This window comes from Puma concolor, chromosome D1 (genome assembly GCF_028749965.1).
Source record: "Puma concolor isolate L17-30 chromosome D1, mPumCon1.1.hap2, whole genome shotgun sequence".
Lineage (NCBI taxonomy): Eukaryota > Metazoa > Chordata > Mammalia > Carnivora > Felidae > Puma > Puma concolor.
Genome location: NC_141676.1, coordinates 53,895,716 through 53,915,907, shown reverse-complemented (window position 1 = coordinate 53,915,907; position 20,192 = coordinate 53,895,716). Strand labels below are relative to the sequence as shown.

General features: G+C 39.8%; 1 protein-coding gene across 1 annotated transcript; it reads left to right on the top strand.

The window, feature by feature from the left end:
* Positions 1 to 13,378: 13,378 nt before the first annotated feature.
* LOC112865369 (olfactory receptor 52H1-like) lies at positions 13,379 to 18,999 on the top strand. Its single transcript, XM_086678145.1, has one exon. It carries the CDS (start codon positions 17,424 to 17,426, stop codon positions 18,363 to 18,365), a length of 942 nt encoding a protein of 313 aa, XP_086534271.1. The 5' UTR covers positions 13,379 to 17,423; the 3' UTR covers positions 18,366 to 18,999.
* Positions 19,000 to 20,192: the final 1,193 nt, after the last annotated feature.

Genomic DNA, 20,192 nt, shown 5'->3' with positions numbered 1-20,192 from the left:
GTCTCATTTCCCAGATTCCAAAACTCCACTGCAGACAATATGAGTTTTCATGTTGTGTCGTGTAGAGAGCGTCATGTCTAGGCTCAGCTGTGCTGATGAAAGACAGCCTTCTGGTGTTCAGTCCTTGTCCTTGTGGTGCAACATCTGAGTATACCTCTGCATTTACCACCCTATGCACTCTTCTTCTCCTTCTCCTCCTCCTCCTCCTCTCCCTTCTCTTCCCACTCCCCATCTCCTTCCCCCTCCTTCTTCCTCCTCCTCTTTCTCTTCCTCCCTCTCCCTCCTCCTTCTTCTCCTTCTTTTTCTTCTTCTTCCTCTTCTTTGTCAGAATATGAAATGAAGAATAGAACTACCTAGGATAGTGAAGACACAGATTGCTCTTTGAGAAGCATGCATTATAAAATAGAGCAGACTATGCCACTGTATAAAATTTGAATCAAGATTCACAGGACTTTAGAGAAAGATGCATACCTTGGCCATGCTGGATGAAAATGAAAGTGTCTGGCATGGGATCAATATTTATATGTCTGTCTATATACACACATGCATACACACGCATGTCCACCTATGGGTATATATACCTGTAACCATTTGTATAAATACGTGAATATATATTAACATCATTCTGGTTAGTCTTTACAAATATCCTAAGAGGAAGAAATTTCTATCAGGAGATTAAAAGGGTTTACAAATGGAAGAAAAAATTCTAGAAGTTTGTAAGCTGTTAGAATTTTTCCCTAAGGTTTCAAGGCTAATGAGTGACAGAAGCAAGATTAGTACCAGCTGTGTGCTACTCCTACACCTGTGTGCTTTCCTCTGCACCACACCACAGAGAAGGCAGCAACTTGACTCCCAGGGATATGGGGAAGGAGGGAGAGCCAGAAAATGCTGTCTGCAGGAGGAGCCTGGCCATCTTAGGGCAAACCTTAGGTGCCATGAAATTCAATTTGATATGCTCAATCCATATAGCCCAAATGAGACAGTAGTAGGTCATAGATAATATTATGCTGAGCTTCTTCATGGCCACCATGCCACTGTGGATGACATGAAGAAAATGTCCCCACCTTTTAGTGTAGACGGTGAACACTATAATTGGACAGTTACAAAGCTGGACTCTGAAAACAGACCAAATTTTGTGTAATGATGATATAATCCCTTTGTGGCCCTTATCTAATTAACTAATTTTTATTGGATTCAATTTTTCACGTATAAAACAAATAAAAATAGTAAAACTTTCCTGATGGGGATGTTGTAGAAATTAAATAAGAGGTTAGTTGTGATAACCTGCTGTTTTCTAGCATGTAAGCATTGACCCAGAGTGTGCCTATTGATGCTTTTTATTGGTTTATTTTCCGACTTGAAATAAATGATTTTAAGAAAGCACATTCATTCATTTTAAAATAGTTAACTTTGCTTTCAAGAAATAGGATAGTTTGAGTAAAGAATCAGTGTTTTAAATTTTTTTCTATCCAGTTAAAATAAATATTACATTATTGTAAAAATTACTTCATTCTCATCCCCTCCTGTAATTGTAATAGCCTCTTTAACTTAATAGACTACACAAAATTGTATTTATTTTCTCCTGCTATGTAACAAACTATCACAAATTTAGTGGTAGGTTTAGATTTTAGGCTTAAAAGAATACCCAATTATTATGTCATGGTTTCTGTGGATCAGGAGTCTGGGTAAAGTTTTTCTGGGTTCTCTCCTTTAGGGTCTCACCGGAATACACTCAAGGTGCCAGCTGACATACAGATGAGAGCAGGGAAGTGGCCTTATCTAAACTCTTTTCAGATGTAAACAAGACTAGGAATTAAGCAGACCCCTGTCTCTAGTAGGGACCAGATGCTCTTTGCCAAGGTTAGAGTTCAATGAGAAGATTAAAGAGAATCGCACTTTTTAGGCATTTTATACATCCGTGCACTGGTTACTGTGATCCCTTATTCCCTGACACCAAATGATGAAAAAACAGACACTATGCTCTGATTTGGGGTCTGAAGCCACCACCATTTAAAGAAAAAACTATTCAGGACACTTGTTAAAGATGTAAGGTAAGGAGGACTTTATTCTAGGGGGGCTGCCAGAGTTGAGCCAGAGAGATTGGCTCAACTCTGAGTACAATAAAGAAAAGTGGGGATGTAGAGCCAAGGAACAGGGTCAGAGGTTACTAGATGGGATACTAAGGGGCCTGAGTTCAGTTCAGGAGAGAATCTTTGTCAGCACCCAGGCCTTTGCCCAAACCTGACAATGGGTAGGCGTCTCTGGGCCCCTACAAACTTCTACTGTGATGCCCCCCACTGCTGAAGGTATTATTGATATTGTTAAATTGTCTGTGTGCACCTTTGCTAGTCTTTGCCCCTGAGCCATGTTAGGGATATTTTTGTGGGGCATGTGGAGGACTGTAAGCCAACATGATTCCTGGGCAATAGTAAATGGCCAGGCTATTTGATTGGGCTGCTAGAGAACCTGAGCCTGGCATATAAAACAAGTTTCCCTGTGGAGATGGAACAGTTGGAGAAAAATTAGTTCTGCTCCTAATAAGTGTTTGTGATCCATGTGGATGCTCAGCAGAGAGGACCTACACTTGGCCAAGGAAACAATCAATGAGCAGACCATGATTGTCAACTAAATGTGGAGACTAAAAGTGTCTTCTACCCCAAAGCAAACAGGTTTGTGACCAATATTCTCTTGAATTCAGGTGAGGATGGCCTTGGAAAATCTAGAAAAAGCCTACATGCACAGACTGCCACTGTCAGAAGCAAATACTGAAATAGTATAAAAAGCTTGTCCCTGACTCTGGTCAAGGCTAAAATCACTGCCCAAGGACAGAATCCCCAAACTGCCCAAGGGCCAAATATATTCTTGGCCAGTAGAACATCCTGCCTAACATCAAACCCCTTGTCCCATCAGAGCTCTCACTCAACCCTGTCTACAGTTGACTTTCTTTGTATTTGTCCTAGCACTCCCATGCATTCCACTGACTCAAGCCATGGTATCCAGGCCCTACAAGGCCATATTTGTTTCCTGTTAGGTTTCCTGAGCACTTTGCCTCTGATAATGGCCCTGGATTAGCAGCCCAAGCTACAAATCAGTGGACCTAATCATGGGAGACATGGTGGACTCTTCATGCTTCATGCCACACTCAAGCCACAAAAGAAACTGAGTATTTTAATGAACAATTACAGGATGGAATTTTGCAGCTGATGAAGAGATAAGACAACCCCAGCCTGGACCACACATCTCAGACAAACAATCCGGGTTCTCAAAGCAGCGATTGCCCTAAAGGACAATTCTCACTTGCACCTCATGTTTGATCAGGATGTCTGCTCCCTTCCTTCAATTGTACATCTGTCTTTTATAACTTTGACATTTCAATATTTGTGGAAGACCTTGCAAAGGCTTTCTAATCCCTTCAACCCCTTTCTAAAATTTATTTATTTGTTTTGAGAGAGAGCAGAGCCTGACACGAGGCTCAAACTCACGAACTGTGAGATCATGACCTGAGCCAAAGTCAAGAGTCAGACGCTTAACTGACTGAGCCACCCAGGCGCCCGTCAGCCCTTTTCTAAAGATTCAAATAAGTAAGAGATTAACATGACAGCAAGGGATGAGAGATCCAAGATTTTTGTGCTAACCAATTCTTCAACATGATGTGTCTTTCTGATTAAGTTGTACAAAAATGTTTTCCTGTATAAATGCTTTCACCCTTCTTGCATATAGTCCTTCTAGACTAAAAGGTTTAGATGAAAATACAGAATTAAAAACATAAAGGAGACATACTGATAGCAACATGTGAAAATGAATAACAAAAAACAGAAAAGAATCGTAACACTCTGGTACCTTGGGAGGCATGGGGAAGGGGGAAGGGAAAAACATCAGTGGTCTTTCAGGTCTTTTAGAACCAGCCCTGGAAGCTTCCCTTTCTTCTTGAATTAAAACCTTGGGGTGTTGCCTTACTGAGCTGCTGTAAGTGCTTTGGACCCAGATTGACTGCTGATCCCGCAGTCACACAACAGAGCACACACAGATGTCATTCATATCACCAGGCTGATAAACTGATATCACACACAAATAAGACTGAAACCATCTGTGGTAGTTCTGAAACCAAGGACTAAACTGAATTATTCTGTCTGGACTGGGAACCCCAGGGCAGGAACTCTGTTAGTCTGCAGCCAGATTAGTATCTGTCCCCTTGGGGTGCCCTCACATTGTAAACCCTGTTTTTAGGGAAACCACATTTGCCCCTGGGATTATCCTTCTCGCATGTGAACCCTGACTATCCTGACACTGCCTCAGCTCCTCTGAAAGCTTCAGGGTAGCCTTCAGCTGTATTGTGGCCAAAACTGTGCTGTGCTTGAATCAATGCCTTGGACCAGATAAGACAAGATCCATATAGAAACTTAGTGTGGGGGGTTCACGCCTCAGTGATGCAGTTGCTTAAGCATCCAACTCTTGATTTAGGCACAGGTTATGATCTCACAGTTTGTGAGTTCAAGCCCCGTGTCCGCCTCTGCACTGACAGTGTGGAGCTTGCTCTCTCCCTCTCTCTCTGCCCCTCCCTGGCTTGTGCTCTGTCTCTATCAAAATAAATAAATAAACATTTAAAATAAAAAGGAACTTAAGGGGGAAGCTTTCTAGCTCTTTAAAGGAAGCCCTACTGGGTATGGGACCTCTTTTTCTGACTTGGTAACTGAAGACTCATGGTTATATTCAGTTCTTCAGACAGGTTTCATCCTTCTCAGAATAATCTTGATCATTGCCTGGTCCGCTGTTGTGTCAGACTCATTACCCAGTTCTGACATAACTCCTCAAAGTCTCACCCATTAGAGTTCATGATAATGTCGTCTGTTTCCAACTTAGATCCTGAAAAGTCAGGGAGTGAAATTGAGGATTTTAGCTCTAGGCTGAAATCCTATGTGTAATTTCTTAGGCCCCTCTACTGGCAGTGACAAAAGCTTCACTTCATAGGCTGGACGTCACAGGGCAAAAACCTCCTCCCACACCAGACTTGGTACACAGCCATGCATGGCAGTCTTGGAAGGGAGTGGCGGTCAAGGACCCGGGCCCCCCACCTCCCCGGCAGGCCATGCTTTTGGTGCACACCTATACTGCTAGCCCGGAAGCCTTTGCTTGGAGGTGTCCTTATTTGGAAACCTGGAAGATACTGTACTCTGGCTCAACACTCAATACTTTTCCACTCTTAGCCCTCCTTCCTCAAACTCCTTCAGACCCCAGGGTTCACAAAACTGTAGGAACCTTTTTTTCAGGGTTCCCTTGGCAATGAGACAACCCCCAGGTCTGTGCTGGTCTATCTGACCCTGAGCTTGTGCACTCTTCCACAGGGGGAGACCTAATGAGGAAGTTGGCACTGTTAAAATCAATAATAAACAAACACTCAGCCTTTTCCTAAGCAGACAAACCAGTTTAGTCATATATAAAGTTTAATTTAACTTATTTTGCAAGGCTACCTTGACCTGGGTCATTTCTTGCTTGTGTTTTTGGAAATCAGAAGCAAAACTTGAACTGTTTCCCACGGTTGATATCAGGTAACCACTGACCAATTCCCTATCATTTATAAGAAAATTCTAATATTGGGGCACCTGGGTGGATCAGTTGCTTAAGCAGCCAACTTAGGCTCAGGTCATGATTTCAACATTCATGAGTTGGAGCCCCTCATCGGGCTCTGTGTTGACAGCTCAGAGCCTGGAGCCTGCTTCAGATTCTGTGTCTCCCTCTCTCTCTGCCCCTCCTCTGCTCATGCTCTCTCTCTCTCTCTGTCTCTCTCTCTCTTTTTCTCTCAAAAATAAACATTAAAGAAAAGTCTAATATTATAACCAATCATTGTGAAGAATAAACAATCACTGCCTTCTCACTAGATGAGCTGCTTTATATACTCCCACACCTCATACCGTGTTTTTGGCTGAGTGCTCTTGGTTTGCAAACTGTATTTTCTGGTGTATGCAAAATAAGCCCTTACTAATTACTACTTTGGCAATTCACCGGTTTCATTTCTGTTATTTATACAGCACTTTCCCCTGTTCCAGCCTCTTCCTCATGCTACTGTAGTAAATGTTTATCCTTTTTATTTTTAATGTTTTATTTATTCTTGAGAGAGAGAGAGAGAACATGAGCAGGGAAGGGGCAGAGAAGAGCAGAGGATCTGAAGTGGGATCTGCGCTGACAGCAAAGATGTCCCATTAGGAGCTGGAACTCATGAAAGGTGAGACCATGACCTGAGCTGAAGTGGTAACTGACAGAACCACCCACATGCCCCTGTAGTAAATGTTTAAAGGCTTCACTGTTACTTTCATTTTGGCTTGCTGAATTTAATCAGCTACTCTGATGCCTGATTGTTTAGTCCTCCCTAGTTGGTCAGAGCTGCAGACACTCTCAGAGACCAGGTGTCCGTTCTGGGGCTTTTCCTTCCCCACTGCCTCTGAATTTTGAGTGGTAATTACACTATTCGTGTTTCTGGATCTTTAGGACTTTGCTGGGACATTAATGAATAAGGTGGGTGACCACAGTGGGAGGTCTGGGTGGGCTCGGGAGAATCTCAGTGCATAAGAAGCCTTCAGCTCTCAGGATTATCCACCGACAATGTACCTAGAACCATCACCAGAAGTGATCAGACATCTCTCAATGTGCTGATCTGTGATGCTGTTATTGAAGACTGGCACACGGACTGCCCCATGGTTTTGGGATTCCAATGGTTTCCTTTTTGCTCAAGGATAATACTGCACAATCTAATTGATCCAGACCCCTAATCTCTCTAAATTGTCCAACCCCAAATCTGTTTTTAATCTCCAAAGGCCTAAGCCCCTCCCCCTCTGCCATTCTCTCTGTCCTATCTCTGTCTCCCCTCCATCCTCAGCTCTGGTGACTCTCATCTAGTAGGTTGGGGGTGGTAAGTGTGGCTTCATTTTTTTACTGAGAGGTGCTTGCTATTAAAACCCTACAGGTACATTCATAGACTCTAAGTATTTTCACTTGTTTTTGAGAATATTGGAAAGCAATAACCCATATTGTTTTCAAGGTATGGAGAAAACAAATCCTCATAGCAGATAAATAAATGTTATTTTTCTTTCTATCAAACATGCCATTATGCTGAGCGGTCATCTTCAACAAACTTATACAATTTTATAACATTTATATTTAATGTGTAACAGGGGGGCCTGGGTGGCTTAGTTGGTTAGGCCTCTGACTCTTGATATCAGCTCAGGTCATGAACTCTCAGTTCCTGGGATTGAGCCCTGTGTCGGGCTCTGCACTGACAGCAGAGAGCCTGCTTGGGATTCTTTCTCTCCCTCTCTCTCTGCCCCTGCCCTGCTCTTACACTCATGTGCATGTGGTCTCTCTCTCTCTCTCTCTCATTCCCTCTTTCAAAATAAATAAATAAACTTAAACAAATAAAAAATAAAATAAAATAAAATAAAATAAAATAAAATAAAATAAATAAAATATTTTTGGTGTTTAATATAGTCTAGCAAAACTAGAATGAACCGATGACACAAGGGGCACCTGTGCCTTCACTTTGTTCTCGATGGTCCCAGGACTTCCTGTTCACTAAGAAACTCGTGCACTGCTAAGTACAGATATATCTTAGTCTCCTTGTTTCTATCTACCTTCATTAGGTATAGTACAAGAATTTTTTTAAATAGTTTTTAAAATTTATTTTATAATTTTATTTTCTTTTTTAACTTATTTATTTATTTTTTATTTATTTTTATTTATTTATTTATTTATTTTTTTATTTATTTTTAGAGAGAGAGTGCATGCGAGTGGGGTAGGGGTCAAGAAAGAGAGAGAGAGACAGAATCCCAAGCACGCTGCCAGTGCAGGGCCCTTCGTAGGGCTCAGTCTCACAAACTGTGAGATCATGACCTGAGCTGAAATCAAAGAGTCAGAACGCTTAACTGACTGAACCACCCAGGTGCCCCTGGGATAAGAAATTAAAACAAAACAAAACAAAACAAAACACTTCTATTTTTTTCTCAACTTTGGGCTATAAAAAATAGTTATGGTTTTTGTTGATCTGATAAAATGTCTTCATTTGCCTTTATTAAGAATATTTTCACTTCATACAGAAGTGTGGACAGATATATATATATATTTTTTTTTCTTCAATTAAAAAAATATCATTCCACTCCCTTCTGGTCTTTGATGTCTCTAAATAGAGGCCAACAATCATCTCACTGTATTTACTGTGCTGCTTCGTCTGGCTGCTGTCAAATTTTTCTCAGAATTTTGCTATAATATGCTTGAAACTGATTTTCTTTGCATTTATTCTAATCAGGTCTATGTCTTTCATAAAATCAGGGATTTTTTGGCTAATATCTCTTTAAATATTTTTCAGATATATATTGTTTTCCTTTTGTTCTAATTCTGGAATCCTAATTAAATGTATATTATTCCTTTTATTTTGTTTCACAAGGCACTGAGACTCTGTTCTCTTCTTTTTTTTTTCTTCAGTTTTTAAAATATGTTTTTCAAGTTGGATGCTATTTTCCTTCTTGGATAATTATTATTAATCTATCCTTAAGTTCCTTTACTCTTTCTTCTCTCATCTCTAATCATTCTTTTAGCCCATATAGTGGTTTTAAAGTTTCAGTTATTGTTTTTATAGTTTCAGAGTTTTCACTATTTTAAAATAATTTTTATTTTTCTGCTGAGATTTCCTACTTGTGCATTCATTAGAAACATATTTATCCCTTTGTCCTTGATTATAGTTAAGGCAGTTGCTTTGAAGTCTGTGTCCACTAATAAACATCTGGCTCATCTTGGAGTCAATCTCCACGACTATCTTTTTCTTTTTTTTTAAAGCATGGGTCATGTTTAAATATGTCTAGTGATTTTAGATTGTATAATATACTCTGGAAATTGTGAAAGATATGTTGCAAAAATGCCTGGATTCTGTTACAGTTTTCTGAATTAAATTTTTTTTCAGGCAGTTTACTTGGCTGATGTCAAATTTCATTTGTCTTCTCGGCAGTAAGTAGCAGCTAAACTACCTATTCAGGTCTTATAGTTTTACTTCAATTGTATAGAGTCTTCCTCAAACATGTGTACTTTAGAGATGTTGGCAGTATTTATATGTAGAATTTTCAAACTCTTTCTATTGTGGGTATTTCTCTTCACTTTCCAGTGTATGTGGTAAACTTGCATTTTCTTTTCTAAATTACTTTTCTGGTCAACAAAATTGAGCTTCTCTACAAGTTTTAATTGTGTAACTTTGTGCTGACTGGGGTCTGTTCTCAGCTGAAAAGATACAAAACCAGGAAACTCACCCAATGTTATTTCCTTTTTACTAAGGGCATACTCCCTTTTGGTTTCTGACTGTTTTTGAATTTTTTACAGTGACTTCAGATTCTTGTTCCCTGCTTCCCTCCCTACATCCCACCACCCATATGATTTGAAGTTTTCTATGGGAAGGTTGTTTTGATAGAATGAATTCCTCCCCTATTTGAAGTTCAATCTAAATTTTGCCTGTTTGGATCTTCTTATGAATGGAATCATACAGTATAAACTCCATTGGATAAGCTTTCTTTCACATAACATTTTTGTTTTTTATTCATATTGTTTTATTTATCAGTGGTTTGTTCTCTTCTATTATTGATTAACATTCCATCGTGTGAATATACACAATCTATGTATTCAATCTCCTGTTGAGATATATTTGAAGTGTCTTTAATTTTTTTATGTTATGAATTAATATATTGCTAGTTTTATGAATAAAGGTATAGGCAAGTCTTCTTGTGGTGGACATGTGCTTAATTCTTCTTGAAACTATACATAAAATTTGAATTCCTTTGTTACAGGGTAGATATATATTTCACTTGAAGACAAGTGCTAGATTTTCTCCCAAATTTGTACTATTTTACACACCCACCAACAACATATGAGGATTCAGATTGCTACATACCCTTGCCAACATATGAGTCTGTAAGTCATTGCAATTCTAAGCACTTTAGTGATTTTTAGTGCTATTTCATTGTGATTTTAATGTGCATATTCCTGAACTCATCATGGCAAGAATTTTTTTCATATGCACCTTTGCCACTCATAACTTTACTTCCAAATCCTTCCTTAATTTTAAAATTAGAATGACATGTCTGTTCAAATCATTTGCTCTTTTTAAAATTAGATTGTTTTGGGGCGCCTGGGTGGCGCAGTCGGTTAAGCGTCCGACTTCAGCCAGGTCACGATCTCGCGGTCCGTGAGTTCCAGCCCCGCGTCGGGCTCTGGGCTGATGGCTCAGAGCCTGGAGCCTGTTTCCGATTCTGTGTCTCCCTCTCTCTCTGCCCCTCCCCCATTCATGCTCTGTCTCTCTCTGTCCCAAAAATAAATAAACGTTGAAAAAAAAAAATTTAAAAATAAAATTAGATTGTTTTGTCTTTTTTATTGTTGATTTGTGGAGTTCTGTATAGATTCTGGATACAAGTCCTTTGTCAAATATTTGTTGGGTGAATATTGGACTATTTTCTCTCTGACTTTGGCTTGCATATGGTGTCTTTTTTTAAAAATATTCACTTATTCATTTTAAGATAGAGAGGGAGAGAGAGAGAGAGAGAGAGAGAGAGAGCATGGGAGGGGCAGAGAGAGAGAGAGGGAAAGTGAGAATCCCAAGCAGGCTCTGTGCTGTCAGTGCAGAGCTCAACGTGGAGCTCCATCTCACGAACTGTGAGATCATGACCTGAACCAAAATCAAGAGTCAGACACTTAACTAACTGTGCCACCCAAGCATCCCACATATGGTGTCTTTTTACTGGTGTCTGTGGTTGAGAAGAACTTTAAATTTTTTTGTAGTTTATAATTTAAAATATTTTGAATTGGAATATAGTTGACATGTAATGTTATATTAGTTTCAGGTATACAGGACCATGATTCACAAATTATATGTGTTACAAAATGTTCACCATGGTAATGTAGTTACCCTCTGCCACCACACAAAGTTATTACAATATTATTGACTATATTCCCTGCATGATTTATCATTTTTTAAAAGTTTATTATTTCTGGTTCCTTTCCAGAAAATCTTTGTTGAAGAAATGATTGAAAAAAACATTTTAGGTATATACATGAACTTTTTTAATACTTCATGAAGTGGATAGTCTGTCAGACAACTGCAAAATTGGGTTGAAAGCAGAAAACTTCTACAGGATAGAGAATGAACAACAAGGGAGAGGCAAATAGAAAATATCCAATTGGCAGGGGTCACATAGTCAGCTTTGTGTGGGGTGAGAAGGCCCAGAGTTGGAGTGGCATTTGGGGGTTGGCTTAGTGGACATTCTGTGTGTATGGTCAAGTGGAACACTTACAGGAACACAAAAGTTACCTGAGTTCTGTTTGCTGATGTGGCACCCTGGGCACAAGTGGCTCCATCTTGGGCCTAAATGGTTTTTTTTTAAACATCTTGAACTACTCAAGACTGTAAAAATGTTCTCCTCTGCTTTCTTGTAAAGGCTTTATATTTGTATTTTTTACATCTAATATCTGGTTTGCTGACTTTCCTTAAAGAGTAATGACTTATTTTGACATGCGGTCACATTGCTTGTGGACCTTTCAATCACATTCTATTCAGAAGAAACATAATATCTGCCTCCAATTTGTCCCATGTTCTGACACTAAGACACTCTGACATTTTATGTTGACCTGATGTAGTTTTCAGAGAAGATGTAAGCAGACCCTCAGTGACTGAGGAAACAGCAGTAGGATGCTGAGAATTTGGCAGGTGATATCACATATACGATGTGCTGGAAGGCAGGGGAAGACTTTTCTGGACACTTTAACTCTTTTTCTACTGCATTCCCAGCATCTAAGGACACCATCCTTGTGGGGAAGGGGATCTGAGATGATTGATAGCGGTCATTTTAACAAGGAACACAGGTACTTTGTCTTTAGTGTTTATGAGAAGAAAATGGTAGAAATGAAACTTTCTCACTTTAAACTAATAAAAAATGGGGAAAATAGATTAGAAGTTTGTTTTTAGTCTCTGGGAAAATAAATGTTGCAGGATTGTGATACCTAGATACTAACAACGTTTTTGTGGATCAAGGAAAAAATAAAACAAGGATCATGGGTCAGGGGATTCACAAATCCATAATAATATCCAGAGTTCCAGATCTAGAAAAAGGTAGTAGCCTAGAAAGAAATATAGCTTCTGCAAGATTTTGACAAGTTCTTTCATGTAGCAGACCCAAACTAAGGTCACTACTTGAGACCAAGAATAATGAGAGATAGGGTTCCTGTTCAAAAATGTAAATTAAACACACACACACACACACACACACACACACACACACACACCAAAAAACTGGTATCAAACCACTTCCTAGAATTACATTTCTGGAAAGTGGCTTATCTAGAAATGTAAGGAGATAGAGATACATTCTGCCCCTAAGGAACTGAACCAATCTTCCTTCCATCTCAGTAACTAGATCTGGGATGTCCATGGAATCATCACTGGATCAGGATCAGAAGCCACCACACTAAGCTTTCATTCAAGGCAGAGTGTCTAGGAGAACAGGTTGAGGTAACTGGAAGAATGAGCACAAGGAGGAAATAAAAAAGAAAGAGAAAAGTCAGAGAGAATCTCCCACTCAGAATCATGTTAAAAAACCAGCAGGATCTGTGAATACATACAGACATTATGTATGTGTATTACAATGTAGCCTCAATATGTGAAATATTAATTAAGAAGCAAAGAGAAATGAGCATAACAAAATGAGACATTTAAATCCATCTATTATTGACAGTATATCTAGAGATTAAATTAATCAAGAATAGCGAGTGTGACAAACATCATTTACAAACTCTGAAACTTATTCTGCCTACCACAAGGCAGAATAATGGCCGAATAATGGCCACTCAAATGGCATCCCCATTGCAAACCTCTGTGATTATATTAGGTTAGATGGTAAAGGGGGATTAAGATGACTATCAGATGAAACTAATCAGTACACCTTAACCTGGGGAGATTTTTCTGGAATATCTAGCTGGCTCAAATATAATCACAGAGATTTTTTTTCTTTTTAACATTTATTTATTTTTGAGAGACAGAGAGAGACAGAATGTGAATGGGGGGGGGGGGGCGCAGAGAGAGGGAGACACAGAATCTGAAGCAGGCTCCAGGCTCTGAGCTGTCAGCACAGAGACTGATGTGGGGCTTGAACTCATGAGCTGTAAGATCATGACCTGAGCTGAAGTCAGATGCTTCACCAACTGAGCCACCCAGGCACCTCGAATTCTGGCATTTTAAGCTGTGGAGTCTGTGGTAAATTTTATAATAGCTATAGAAAACAAATATTCTGCATCCCACAAAAAAAGAATATTTGTATTTTTTAATTGAGGCATAACTGACATACAACATTATATTAGTTTCAGGTGCACAACACAATGATTCAATATTTGTATACTTTCGGGCACCAGGGTGGCTCAGCTGGTTAAGCCTCCAACTCCTTTTTTAAAAATTTGTTTTAACATTTTATTTATTTTTGATAGACAGCAAGGGAGACAGAGTGCAAATGGGGGAGAGGCAGAGAGAGAGAGGGAGACACAGATTCTGAAGCAGAGTCCAGACTCTGAGCTGTCAGCACAGAGCCTGACGTGGGGATCAAACTCACGAACTGTGAGATCATGACCTGAGCTGAAGTTAGACAACCGACTGGGCCACCGAGGTGCCCCTAGCCTCCAACTCTTGATTTCGACTCAGGTCATGACCTTGTGTTTCATGAGTTCGAGCCCCACGTTGGGCTCTGTGATGATAGCACAGGGCCTACTTGGGATTCTCTTTCTCCCTCTCTCTCTGCCCCTCCCCCACTCTCATTCACTCTCTCTTTCTCTCTCTCTCGCAAAATAAATAAACTTAAAAAAATTGTATATGTTACCAAATGATACCACAATAAGTCTAGTTAACATCTGTCACCATACGTAGTTACAAAATATTTTTTTGTTGTAATGAGAACTTTCAAGATCTGTTCTCTCACAACTTTCAAATACATAATACACTATTATTAATTATAGTCACCATACTGTATATTATCTTTCCATGACTTATTTATTTCATAACTGGGAGCTTGTACCTTTTGACTACCTTCACCCGTTTTGCCTACCACTCACTCCCCTCTTCTGGTAACCACCATTCTGTTCTCTGTATTTATGAGCTTGTTTTGTGTTTGTTTTCTTTTTTAAGATTCCACATATAAGTCATATAATATCTGTCTTTCTCTGTCTGACATATTTCACTTAGCATAATGCCCTCAAATTCCATCTCTGTTGTCACAAATGGGAAGATGTCACTGTTTTTTATGGCTGACTAATATTTCACCATATATATCTATATATCTATCTATGTGTATAATCCACATCTATACCACATTTTCTTTTTCATTCCTCCATGAGTGGACACTTAGAATGTTTTCATATCTTGGCTATTGTAAATAATGCTGCAATGAACATGGGCATGCAGATATCTTTTCAAATTAGTTTTTTAAACACATTATTAGTGAAATTAAAAATGACTACATTAATAGAGGAATATGTCATATTTATAATATAAGGATACAATATTATAAACATATCAGGTATTTCTGTATTAATGTACAGATTCAATGTAATTAAAACAAAAACTCTAAGAGTGTGTGTGTGTGCGTGTGTGTGTGTGTGTGTGCGCGCGCATGTATTTATAAGTTGAGAAACTGCTTATAAAATTTTTGGCGACGCATAGTGCAAATAATGGCTAAGAAATTTTGGGGGGGAAAGTCGAAGGTCTTACATCCCAATATCAAGACTAGAAAACTTTAATTGTATTTATATAATATTGATGCAAGTTTATATAAATAGACTAATTAAAGAATACCACATATACAGGAACATTCTTAGGCCTCTGAGAATTCTGTCTCAATTTACTGTGTCTAAATTGTCTAAACTGAATCTCCTAGGGATCTAATATCCACCCCTACTAAAATCACCAACTTAGATTCCATCTCAAGGGAAAGGAGCTAATATGTTTGACCTCCTCCCTTGTCTGGGGATGAAACAATGGTGGGACCCATAAACCTGAGTTCTATCTCCTGGGAATAGAAGGTAATGCATAAAAAGGTTGTTTTTACCCTTTATGGAACTTCTCCTCTGTTAAAAGTTTGTTTCCTTGTTTTCCTTCCAAACAGATACTTTCTACTATTGTAAAGCAAGAGACAGAAGAGAATTGGTTGAGTTGAAAACCACAGCCAATTAGGGAAGAGAAAAATGCTACACTGGCTCTTTGATCTTTATCAAATAATGTAGCCTTGTGTTGTGTGCAAGTAGGGTCTGTGCCCTGGAGGACAGGACTCTGGGAGGAAGCAGTCCTTCTGATACCAGTGATTCCATAAAAAGACAGCTCCTGGCAGAAAACGATTGATTTTTTGTGCAGACTGACTAACGTGACCAGTAACACAGCGGAGAATCCAGAAGGAAAGAAGAGCTCTTTGGGTAAAAGAAGTGAAGTCAGGAGAGATTCAGGCTGAAGCAGCAAACTGCGGTTTGTATATTTTCTGTTGACCTCCTTTGTGGTTTTAATGATTAGTGGTTTATTTTTCTCCCCTTTAAATGTATCCCCTGTGACCCCAAAGAAGTGTGTTTTTTGTCAAGAGGCAGTGAGTCTGTGTTTCAAGAGACTCAGTTGCAATCTAGCCTAAATTATAGAGACATTTTGAGGCATTCTCAGTCTATCTACTTTTCATACCACAGGAGATGAGGTAGCTGTCATTTTAGGGATGACTTTTATGAAGATTCTGTCGTTACCATTATTTGAATAAGTTCGGTGCCCACAGGCATGTAACCTAAATCAGAGCTGCAGATGAAACTTCAAACACACATTCTTACGGGCTTGGAGGATGAGTCGCGTTTGGGGCAAGGGTGGGGGTGCTGCTTTTGGACAGTGGTAACTGGTTACATTCCTCCCAGCCACGTAGATGTTTTGTCCACTTTGGCTAATTAAGGACTCTGGCAGTGACAAAATCATCCCCTATGTGAGAGAACCTCACTGTGTAAAGTTTTGACTGGGGTTCTGGCGGAGATGTCACAAAATCCCCCTTTCTTGTCACAAAACTACAGATTCCTGCCAAACACAATAATATAGAACTGTTATGACTTACCCACAAAATCCACTCCCTTTCCCTCAAAACTTTCTGAATGGCTTTGTAGATTTGTTGGAGAGGGTAAGAACTAAACCTCTCCAAAACTGGTTGAAGGAGGGCCTCAGTTGCTCTGGCCTTTCCATGGCTGCACTCCCTGCTTATCACCATTACTGGCACCCTTTTCAAAAGTACTTTATAAACTAGATCATAGAATGGAGTTAAAACTAAAATGCAAAAGGCACCTCCAAAGGCCGACTCTATTCAGCGCAAAGCTAGCAATTCCCATAGACGGGGTCCACGAACCTGTAGACCAGAAATGAAAACATTAGGGCAGCAGTGCTCTTAATTTTATCTCTAGGAGGTGAGAATCTGCTCAGCTTGACTTTGCCCAAGCCAATCACACTGGCTGGTATCTGTCACAGAGGCACTGTCAGACTCACTAATGGGTAGAGTGGTCTCCCCTCCTAAGTTAGGGAGCAGAGATCCTCCAAGGTTTAGGGCATTGCCCCTGAAGCCATAAATCATCCTCTGACCTCACTGCCCTTTGCCCGAGTTGGGGGAATGCTGCTTACCTGTCCCTGGGCATTTTCTGGTAGATGCATTCTCTTATTTTCACATCCCAGGAAGCATCCCTCCTAATCGGAACCATATTTCAATCCCTGTGCAACAAATCTCCTGTACTACCCACAGCCCTGGAACTTGTCCTTTCTTTTTTCCTTATTTTTTCCTTTTTTTTTTCTTTTTTCCTTATTTTTTCATTATTTTTCTACTGCTTTATTGAAATTCTTCAGTTTATTTTTTATCAAAACCATTGTTGGAAACATAATATTTGCTCTACAAAAGCCTATTATTCACAGCTCATCCCATTTCATAATTTTAATATTTCCTACTTCTCTCTCTCCCCTGCCTTCCCTCTCCCTTACATACACAAGCCTTCTTCTCCTCATATACATATACTATGCTTTCTTTTTTCCATTTGAACCTGTGCCTATCCCATATAATCTACAGTGAGAAAGAGTCAGCATATGATATTGCTGACCCAGAAAAATAACCGTTCTTTAAGGTTTATTAATAAATGTATAAGGAAATGAATGGGGCCAATGGCAAAGAAAAGGTGCAATAACAAGTCAGTTCTACAGGTGCCAACATCCAGGGAACAGAGGTGCTTCTCAAGCAGGAACACTGAATGCGACAGCTGCAGTCCCCGACCATGGTCAGTAGCAGAGTAGAAGGGTCTTTCACGGCCCCTTATGATAGCTAATTTCTCCTCAGGGTTCAGAAGCCAGTGGATCCTAGACTAAAGGGACCATGCATAATTTGAGCTGCTACAATCCCAGTTCCTTTCTCCTTGTGGGAATACCTGGCCTGGACAAGTTCCACATCTGGATTGGGATTCCCTTTTGTGTCATCTATGTTTTGGCTATTGTGGGAAACTTCATCCTCCTCTACCTCATTGCAACTGAGCACAGCCTCCATGAGCCCATGTTTTTCTTCCTAGCTATGCTGGCTACCACGGACCTCATCCTGTCCACTGCCACAGTGCCCAAACTGCTCAGTAACCTCTGGCTGGGCTTCCAGGAAATAACCTTCTCTGGCTGTCTCACCCAGATGTTCTTCCTCCACTTCAGCTTTGTAGTGGACTCAGCCATCCTGTTGGCCATGGCGTTTGATCGCTATGTGGCCATCTGCTTCCCTTTGAGGTACACCACCATCCTGACTCGGCAGGTGATCATCAAGCTGATGGTGAGCATTGTTGTGAGGAGCTTCTCTGTCATCTTGCCAGATGTTTTTCTGCTGAAACGGTTACCCTTCTGCGGGACACGCATCATACCGCACACATACTGTGAGCACATAGGTGTTGCTCGGCTTTCCTCTGCTGACATCTCCATCAACATCTGGTATGGATTTTCTGTCCCTCTCATGACTGTCATCTCAGATGTGATCTTTATTGCTGTTTCCTATACCTTCATCCTCCATGCTGTCTTTCACCTCTCATCCCAGGGTGCCCGCCAAAAGGCCCTCAGCACCTGTGGTTCCCATGTCAGTGTTATCCTCATGTTTTACACACCTGCCTTCTTCTCCATCCTTGCACATCGCTTTGGGCACAGTGTCCCTCGAAATGTGCTCATCCTATTTGCCAACCTCTATGTGGCCATCCCCCCTGCCCTAAATCCTGTGGTCTATGGAGTGAAGACCAAGCAGATCCAGGACAAATTTGTTCTCGTCTTTTCTTTGAAGAGGACACACTGAATGGGGAGGGCCACTGATGGAGAAAGTTAGGTAAATTAATTAGATGAGATTTTGCATAACATAGGAGCTATAAAAATAAAGCTGTAACTCCTATAGCTTGAAATTTTAGAGTTCCAGCCATGTGCAAAGTAGGGACAGGTGGGGGAAAAGGAAAAAGAAAACCTTCTAGACTTCCAGAAAATCAAGGGTTTTCTTGGTTCAGTTTTCTCACCACTTGTATGAAGAAGGTGATGATTGGTACAGAAGAGCATTAATACTAAGGTTTACCTCTTTCCTATTGCTAATTTTGAGATATTTGAAGGCTACATATTTCCTAATATACAACTCACCCCTTTGCTTCTGAGTTCCTGAGTTAAAGGCAAAGGCTCCTGTCTTCCCTCTTTAAGTAGCTATCAAGTCTGTCTACTACAACTACTGAGCTTGATGCTTTGCAGTTCAGTCCTGAGTCTGTACATGAGTAATCCTTCCTCCCGTGTCCTGTACTTGCTTTACTTTTTCCCCTACCCATCTCAAATTACATGGAGCTTGTTTTCTTTTGTATCTGTTTTCTTCAGTTGCACGCTCCAAGAAAATTTTCACTACCTCATATTTTACAAATATTAATTAATTTAATTAAAAACAGTTACGATTCAGTTGATTAAGTATCCAACTCTTGATTTCAGCTCAGGTCATGATCTCACAATTTGTGATTTTGAGCCCCACATCGGGCTCTGGGCTGACAGTGTGGAGCCTGCCTGGGATTCTCTGTCTCTCCCACTCTCTCTGCCCTTCCCCTGCTTGGTTTCTCTATCAAAAATAAACAACAAAAAAATAAAAATATTAAAAATATTTTTTAATAAAAAAATAATTATGAGAGGGTAATCTTAGTTCATTCATTTCACAGATGAGGAAATGGAGACATACAAAGATTACAGAAAGACAATCAGTAGACTTAGGATCCAAACCCAGGTCTGCCTGATTCAGAATTTTCTGTCCAATTGCTTCCTGGGTACTACTAACTTGAAGGCTTACAAACTCCTCAGACTTAATTTCTTCAAAACTGACCTGGAAGCTCACTAACTTCCTTCATGAAAAGTGCCCTTCCTTTTTGGTCTTCTTTTACAGTGAATGGCACTACCCCCAACATGAGTTCCCAAGCCAGAAATCTGTGGCTTGTCCTTGATTTGTCTTACATCACCATCCAACAAAATTAATTCAATACTTGGGTTAAATGTTTGATTTGAAGGTGCTTATAAGCCATACCTGTAGATATATACATGACATTCTAACCTTTACCCTGACCATTGAACTCACCTGGGCCCCTTTCTATTATTCGTCCCTCTGAGAGTATTTCAAAGTCATCTTTTTATAGGAGCTCCATTCAATCCACTCTCTCTGTTAAAGCTAGAGTGATCATTTTACAATTCATATGATACTGTCACTTTGTACCTTGAATCTCTTCAATAATTCCATTGCCTTCAAGATCATGCATAATATTGTTCTTGGTATCAATGCAAGGAATGGAAGAATTTAATAAAAAGAGCAATCTTGCATGAAGCTCAAAGCCTTACATGTAATTTACATTCATTTACACTTCATTTATTTTTATTTTGCTTAATTTGCGCATCCCTGACTCTTTGAGCAAGTAATTTCAGAAGCAATGTTCTTTTTGTGTGTGTCATACTCAATGTCCTATTATTTAAAACAACAACAACAACAAAAATAACAACAACAACAACAACAACAGCACAGGGTGCGTGGTGGCTCAGTCAGCTAAGCATCTGATTTCATTTCAGCTCAGGTCATGATTTCACAGTTCATGAGATTGAGCCCCATGTCAGGCTCCAT